The following is an 8,418-nucleotide window of genomic DNA, read 5'->3' on the forward strand; positions in this document are numbered from 1 at the left end:
TTTTGCTACATTGCAACCACAGGTAAGAGCTCTACGCATTGACGTAAACACATCACATTAATTTGTAGCTTTTGGCGTCGTCGACCCACAGCCTAATTTCATCATAAGTAGGAATTTACACTTCAAAATCAAAAATTAATCATAGGCGGGGTATTGGGGCATCATTGCTAATCATTTAGGTGCATTCTGGGTCGAAAACAACTATGTCAAAAATCCAATGCTGTTAATAATTGTGATTTTGGCACTTGACCTAGAGTGGGGTTTGAGACCATAATCATGTGTGCTTAGGTCTTATCAACATGTCCTAGAAGTTTCATTACATTTGGATATCATTTGATGCTGTAACGGATGTGATTTGTTTGCCGATGAGCGATTGGCTTTTGGTGATTTCAGTCATTTGAGTGTAGCTTGAGTTAGATGCGAGTTTTTAGTTGTTTTTCGAGAGATTGACAACCTCTTGTAGCCTCTATGCACTAGTCAAGTCAATTTCATCCCATGGATTGACAATTTAATAATGGTTCTCGCTAAAATTGCAATAAGATACGATAGTGAGGTTAGACACGCATCCCACAATCTTCATCTTGATGGTGGTACACCATTCACATAAAACTTGAAGCATCATGGAAAGCATATTTTGGTGGAGTATCCACAAGTACTACCCAAAAATTTATCAAGAACCATTGCAACAGCACAATCCATCCCTAAATCGGTGGACCCTTTAGGAGTTTGATATTATGATTTCTTGCATTTTTGCCTTGATTCTCTAGTGGGAGACTTGGTTGTGTGCAGTTTGCTGATGGTTCAACATAGGACATAGAGGGTGTTGGAGATGTATGCATGTCTTTACCTAGTAGTGCATTGCTTACGCTACGAGTGTTACGGCATAAGACGCAAGTGTGGTCCTGCGGAGGTCTGGACATTGCGGACTAGGAGTCATGCGACTTTGGGGCAGTTATTCATAGGATATCATAAGACAGGACGAGGTTTTTGCACCGTTCTCGATCTGCGCTGGAAAAACCGTTGTATATGGGGGGGCATACCTATCTTTGGGGATATCTCTAATGTTCATGTTATCAAATACATCTTCTCTCTTGTACTCTGTGTTCAATTATATATCAATGACTCAAGGCAGTGTTCTATTTGTTGTAATTCGTCTTATGTTCTACCTTCCTGTGTTTTGATATCTCTAATGTTCATGTTATCAAATACATCTTCTCTCTTGTACTCTGTGTTCAATTATATATCAATGACTCAAGGCAGTGTTCTATTTGCTGTAATTCATCTTATGTTCTACCTTCCTGTGTTTTGATGTTTATATAATGTAAGACAGTGTGCGGGTAATCATTCTCGTAATGCTTATTGCTCCTCGACGTACAATAGACATTACATTTAGCAACCACGATGCGCGATGGGCGACTTGTGGTGAACATGCATGCACACTAGGTTGGAGGGTCCTCCTAACCCAATGGTTCCAATTGTGGGGAGACGTCGGAGGAGAGGAGGTTTGGAAAAATTTGTTTTTTCTGCACCACAGGCTGAGGAACATGTATCTCCATCACCAAGTCCGGTGCGTGGTAGACGCATGCGGCGTGTGCGGCATACTCCACGTAGCCAGTCATGTCCTCCTTCCGTGCGTTCACCCTCACCTACCCATGTTGCTCCACCACCGTCTCTGGTAAGTAGTCCTGGGGTTTCGTCGCCATTGTCCCCACCTCGTAGTGTTCGTCAGCTTTTTCCAGGAGGGGGTACAGTTGGGAAAGGGATGATGGCACAGCCTCAGATTAAGTATAGCCATTTTAGAGGTCTCTCAAAGAAAGACTCGGATGCACATTTGCGACAATTTAATAAAGTGTATAAATGGAATCATCCTGGGGTGGTGATTCCCCTTCATCAACAATCAGTGTTTAAATCTACACTTTCAGGGAAAGCCGCCAAATGGTTGTCAGAATACCCCAATGATCACTTCCAAACGTATGACGAAGGATCCAGAGTGTTCTTACGACGGTTCAGAACAGAAAAGACAATCCCTCAGCATCTAGAAAAGCTTCGTACGTGCGTCAAAAGTCGTTGCCAGTGGAGGACTATGCTACAAAATTCCGGATGCTTTTGCAGCGGGTACCTCATGCACAAAGGCCGGCAGCCGAGGTGTTGAATGATTATTTTCTGTGCGGACTCAATAAGGATATTAGAACTGCTATGGCAACAGTGGATAAGGTAACTACTCCACTGGATAATGTAATTGCCAGAGCTGTTGTAGCAGGGAAGCTTTGGAGGATACAGAATCCCCAAAGAAATCAAAGAAAAAAGAGCGGAAGAAATCTCATCATAAGTCTCAGGGAAGTGGCAGTGATAGTTCGGAGTCGATGACTATAGACTCAGATTCCTAAGACTCAGGCAGCAGCGATTCGGGGAAAGAATCAGAGGAGGCACCTCGGAGAAAATCCCAGCGTGAAGGGAAAGGTGTTCCATCCAGCTCGTTAGAATCTGCTGTGGTGGTTAAAAGTCTGAAGGAACTATGGTGTACTTGGTGCCGAATCCGAGACATGCTACTCAAGAGTGTGCAATGAATCAGAAATGGTGTGCGATCTGCACGGCCAACACTCACAATACAGTGGAATGCTATTTCAATGGTCGGGGTCAAAGCAGGGACAAGAGCCTGCGGTGGCGATGGCTCATGCTCATACATCAAAAGTGCCCTTTCAAGGAAAAGCAGGGGGACGGGGTCAAGGAGGGGGTCGAGGTCATGCAAGAGGTGGCCGAGATCCTAATCGACCCAAGACCTACCTTTTCTATTTGGGGGATGGGCATTGGCAATCAGAGTGTTCAGAAGCTATGGAATATGATTGGAAGAAGCAGGAATGTACTGCAGGAAAACAGCATAGTGTGGCTATGGTTCAGATAGAAGGGTTGGAGGAGTTAGATCCTGTGGTTTCACTAATCACGCGATTTGGTAAAAATGTGGTTCCAACAGCCGATGTTAAGCTTCCGGATTGACCGTTGGTCCGGAAACAAACGAAGGGAAAGACAAAAACAAGGATGATACTAGGAAAGGGGATAATTGGAATTTAGCTTGGAAAGAGGTCCTCAATTCGCCAATACAAGTACCTTTGGGTTCATTACTGAAATCGAATTTTCATAATTCCTTTCTAAGTTAGAAGTCCAAAGAGCTGAGGGAAGTGGACATTGCGATAGCTGAAGGTGAATAAAGATGATGATCAACAATCTAAAATTTATACTCTCTTTGATGTAGCAATGTAAACAATTATTTTGTAGCAACTACCAATATCTTTATACCCATAAAAAATTATGACGTTAATCCACATTTAAAGTACAATGCCACAAGAAAAAAAAACCCATGTTTTTAGGAGCCCAACACGTGTTTTCTTAAGGTTACATAACTCATCATAACCATATATGTTTCCAAAGCACCAACTACTCTCACTTAAACAACTAGAACGTACCAAAATAATTTGTCCCCATTTCCATTAATATGTCCAAAGCATTTTTTTAAGAGTCCATATCATTTGTATGCCAACTTCATATTTATGTTTTAAGGTATAGTTGCATATTCATCCTAATAGCTACTTCTTCTTGTACACTTTTCCATTAGTTAGAGCACCATGATATAGAAACTCATAAGCATGACAATCCAATGCAAGATTTTAGGAGCAAGTAGTACAAATCTTTATAAGGTATATTGATAATCCTATTAATGTACTTCCGATTTGAAGTCAAAGTTATGTGTCCTAGCAGATTAAAAAATAAAAATAAAAATCCCTTCCCATAGTAGGAGCAAAAAGTAACTCCTTCAAGAGAGGCCTAGCTATTTAGTAATTTTCATCCATGGGTCCAAAATTGCAAGTTACCAGATTGTTGTCCAGATTAGCCTACCTCACCTTCACCCTCGTTACCGGGGCGTGCGAAACTGCCCTTATACATGAGAAAGCGTGGATTCTTGGGTTGCAGGTCATGAAAAGTTCAACACAAGGCAACACTCCTTCATTGATGATTGAGGCATCTTTTTTACACCGGGTCAGTTGTCATGAGCTTTGACAACTTGTAACTTGCTAGTATTATTGAGTTTGGTAATAGTATGTGCCCTCGATTGTGAAAAATGTCGAAATAGTGGGAATCTTGAGGAGATAATCACTTTTTTCTAAAGAGGAAAGGCAAAAGGTGAGGGTCAGTTGTCGGCTGAGCGTGCAAAGGAGGCAGGCGGATGGAGAAGGCTAGTGGTGCCTGAGGCTCTGAGCGTGCAGGGGAGGCAGGAGTGTTTGTCAATAGCAGGACGCTATGCGCATTGCATCAGTCAGACCCAAGTGGAAGAGACGATGACCAAGCTTTCCTTTTTTATATATGCAATGCAGGTTTTGCTATCAGCATCCACGATTACCCGAGTGGGTAGCCTAATCAGAAACGAAACGATCGGTTATGTACTCGAGTTCGATCCCTATGCATGTCAAACTTTTGAAAACCAATCGAAATGTGATAGCCTTTCAATATGAGAAAGAAGGATCTCTGCAGATTCTCTGTCTGTTAAATAACGAACCTACCAGTATGTGCCCTCGATTGTGAAAAATGTCGAAACAACGGGAATCTTGAGAGGATACTCAATTTTTTTTAAAGAGGAAAGGCAAAAGGTGAGGACCAGTTGGCGGCTGAGCGTGCAAGGGAGGCAGGCAGATAGAGATGTCAAGGGGCAAGTGGTGCTTGAGGCTGTGAGGTGTAGGGGAGGCAGGAGTGTTTGTCGATAGCAGGACAGCTATGCGCATTGCGCCAGGCAGACCAAGTGGAGGAGATGATGACCAAGCTTTCCTTTTTTATATATGCAATGCAGGTTTTGCTATCAACGTCCATGATTTCCCGAGTGGGTAGCCTAATCCGACTAGAAACGATGGGTTATGCATTTGAGTTCAATCCCTATGCATGTCAAACTTTTGAAAACCAATCAAAATGTGAAAGTCTTTCAATTTGCGAAAGAAGGATCCATTCTCTGTCTGTTTAATAACGAACCTACTAGTATTATTGAATTTGGTAACATAAGTCTCCCTCCCTCTCAACTGCATGTAGCCACCCGCGCCGGCGCGGATGCCTACAGGCAGGTACCATGAGGTAGCTCGGCATAGAATTGTGGGTTTCTTCATAATTAGTCTGCATGTACCCATCAGCGCCGACTACAGACAGGTGTCATTAGGTAGCTCGGCAACATCTTTTTCTACACCGTGTCAGTTGTCCATGAGCTTTGACAGCTTGGTATGTATTGGGCAAGAGTTACGCAACTGAGCAAGCAGCTTGGATGCAAGTGGCAAGGAATTGCGGCTTTCTGCTTTAGTCTACCTCCCCCTCAACTGCATGTAGCCATCCGCGCTGGCGTGGATGCCTACAGGCAGGTGTCCTGAGGTATAAGTTCTAGCTTAGAAATAAGGTGTTCCAAAACTATTTGTTGATCTGCAAGTGATCAGGTATAAGGCTTTGCTGATCTGCGCCTCTATTTGATCGTTGTCCAAGGAGCAGCTAGAGTTTGCATCACGAGATGCTGCTCGTGCAAGCTGGATCTGCCCCGTCTGGGAACCTGGAGATCGTACGAGCTGTTGCCTGCTCTTGCACGGTACCATAGAATGCAAGATGCCAGCATTGGATGTCATTGACGAAGGTGCATGACGCTGTGGCTTGCGGGGCTGCTGACTATATGTTTACGCTTGTCATATATCATGGTGCCTCGCGACGTGGCTCTTCAACATGAACCTTCGGGCTGATAATGCTTGTTTGATGTTTTCGTTGGGGGATTTGGAGCTGCTCTGTGAACACGAAACTTATGAGCGCGCGCACGCGAGAGAGAGAGAGATAGAGAGATTCTGTGACTTGCAAACAGAGAGAGACGATGTAGCTGAAGTAATCATAAACGATTCAAGGAGTTGGTGTTATATATAAGTCTGGTTGTTGAGGCAGTGAAAGGCAATGCGGGTAGGATCCTTGCATTTCTCTCTTCTGCAAGGCTAGAATCTTCGGCAATAGAATTTCCTGAGTGGACGGGGTCCATCTGCTGAAGTGGGGCATGGAGCTTGGCTTCGTTCTTGAGGGTGCAACGCGCACCCTCATCTTGGATGTCTGAAAAGCAAGGATGTGTCGGACGAGCTCCAGCCATAGCGGCATATTGCTGCGGTACAACCCCATCCATATTGAGTGAGGTGCCGTCATGATTGGCCGGGAGCAGTGCATCATCCTGAAGCAACTAGTATAGATCCAGCTCGTAATGAGCTTATAGATGTCCAGGGGAGCTCGGAGGACCATGACAAACAACATGCTACCAGCCGTGTCAAATTATATATGTAGCAGGGCAGGCCGAGGGGTGAGGGTATTAGAGTCGTCGAGCTGGCAGGTAATGTATAAGCATGTCGGCTCCTTGTGCTGGACATTGGTATGTGTCATGAGTAATGTGTAAGAGGGGCATCCTCGTTGAAGGTAGGTAGCGTACATGCAGCTGTCATGAGGTAGCTCAGGTTTAGTGCTTTAGTCCCCCTCAACACACAGGCATGTAGTGATCCGCGCTTGCAGTTAGATGTCATAAGGTAGCTCGGTCAGCATCTTTTTATGAATTTGATTATATAAAAATATGAGTAAACACAAAATTCTATTGGAGTCTTGAACACTTTGCACTTTCATTCAGTTGTTTGGTGTTATTCGAGCACTACTGAGAGAGAGAGAGAGAGAGAGAGAGAGAGAGAGAGAGAGAGAGAGAGAGAGAGAGCTTGCGTTTTATCCCCAATTTGCACTACTTAATCATCCATGCCGGTACAAATTTCTACCTGTATGTATAGTCAACTTAATTTAAATTTCCTCTCATCATTATATAGTGAGGAAGCTTTAAGCTCTTTTCGTAAGATGTATTAGGTACTTTACACACTTCCATATAGGGTTCCACCATCGCGAATGCACCAAGCATTCTGCCGATTTGGCTACTCAAGGCATCCTCTGAATTCGTCCTAAAAAAAAATGGATTCCATAGCTTTGAGAGTCAAAACACTTGAATATGGGACCTGCCTCCTATCAACCAAACAAACTATCCAATAGGTTACCAGCAAGTCACTGCAATGGGGCCCTATTTTGTTATACTTGAAGTCTAACAGACACGTAAGGCACTTTACCTAAGAAAAATGATGGGATTGGCAGGCACCAAGGTATGTAAACACCCTAAGTTTATGAATCCTACACTATACTTTTCTATTTAGAAATGTTAGCATCGCTCATTTTTTAATAAATTTTATGTTTTGTTTTATGTCTTTAAAAGTCAAACTTGCTTCCTTTCACACACTAAATACACAAACTGATTCCCAATCAGCTCATTGCAATATGAAAGAAGAAGTGTAATGATTTGAATGACCACTACACTTTCAAAAGAGAGGCACTCAAAAGTAGCATCTACACTTCCCTATGGAAGGGCATACTTTCACGGCATGGGGAGCAAAAACTCATAAAACATAAGTTGTGCCTGCAATGTTGATAGGATGCGACATGAAAAGAAGGTAGACATATTTTGTAATTTCTAATTGTCTTCAAAGAGAGATACTACTCTAGAGAATATAGGTGAGAGCTAGCTCCAATCACGAGCCTCCAACTTGATAAAGGACTTCCCGAGTTTGTGAAAGATGTTGTGTTATCCCTTGAGTTTATTCTATCCTTCAACTTTGAGGAGATGAAATATGAGGCTAGAACATGTCATTTCCAAATAGAGGACTTTGAGGAGATGAAATATGAGGCTAGAACATGTCATTTCCAAATAGAGGACTTCATGAGAAGTAATAACCAAAGGTGATAATAAGCATGGTGCTCAAGACTACTCATTCAACCTAGGTATGGCACTCAAAGGTGGGTATATATTTGTATAACATTATGTTTATGCTTATCTTAAAAAAGAAATTGATTGGCTTCTAGTTTGAACTCAATTCTTGTTGGTTTCAAGAGATAATGTGCATCATGTTTTCAAAACTTAGACATCTATTTAGTATCTTGGTTCAATGAATAGTATAATAATAAAAATAAATTTTGGCAAAGCATTGGGTACCCATAGTATTGCTACCAATCCCTTTGCTTCTTATAACCCATCAAGTTCAATCCCTTTGCTTCTTATAGTGTTGCTACCAATAACAAGTCTCAATGCTTATGACAAAGTCGCTCGGTTTTTTCTTTGCTCGAGAATGTTCACTCACCGTTTGGTAACACTCCGGCTTTGCAGGCTAGCATCGCCGATTTAACAAATCAAAATGTAGTATTAACTACGGTAGCTCGGCGGCAAACTGAAGAAATCAAGGCACTCAGGGAGGCTAATTCTACGTTTGTGGCTTCTATTCAAGATGAATTTCTCCAATTGCAAGCGTAGAATAGCCTTGCCGCTTACTTAGCATCTCATCCTAGTGATGT

General features: G+C 42.7%; 1 protein-coding gene across 1 annotated transcript; it reads left to right on the forward strand.

Moving 5' to 3' along the window:
• Window positions 1–5,255: 5,255 nt before the first annotated feature.
• LOC147441926 (uncharacterized) lies at window positions 5,256–5,661 on the forward strand. The gene is made up of 2 exons (XM_086529541.1): window positions 5,256–5,390; window positions 5,509–5,661. The coding sequence occupies exons 1-2, from the start codon at window positions 5,256–5,258 to the stop codon at window positions 5,659–5,661; spliced, it is 288 nt and encodes a 95-aa protein (XP_086385667.1).
• The last annotated feature ends 2,757 nt before the right edge of the window (window positions 5,662–8,418 follow it).

The sequence above is a fragment of the Adiantum capillus-veneris genome, chromosome 14 (assembly GCF_014529385.1).
Source record: "Adiantum capillus-veneris isolate H3 chromosome 14, ASM1452938v2, whole genome shotgun sequence".
NCBI lineage: Eukaryota > Viridiplantae > Streptophyta > Polypodiopsida > Polypodiales > Pteridaceae > Adiantum > Adiantum capillus-veneris.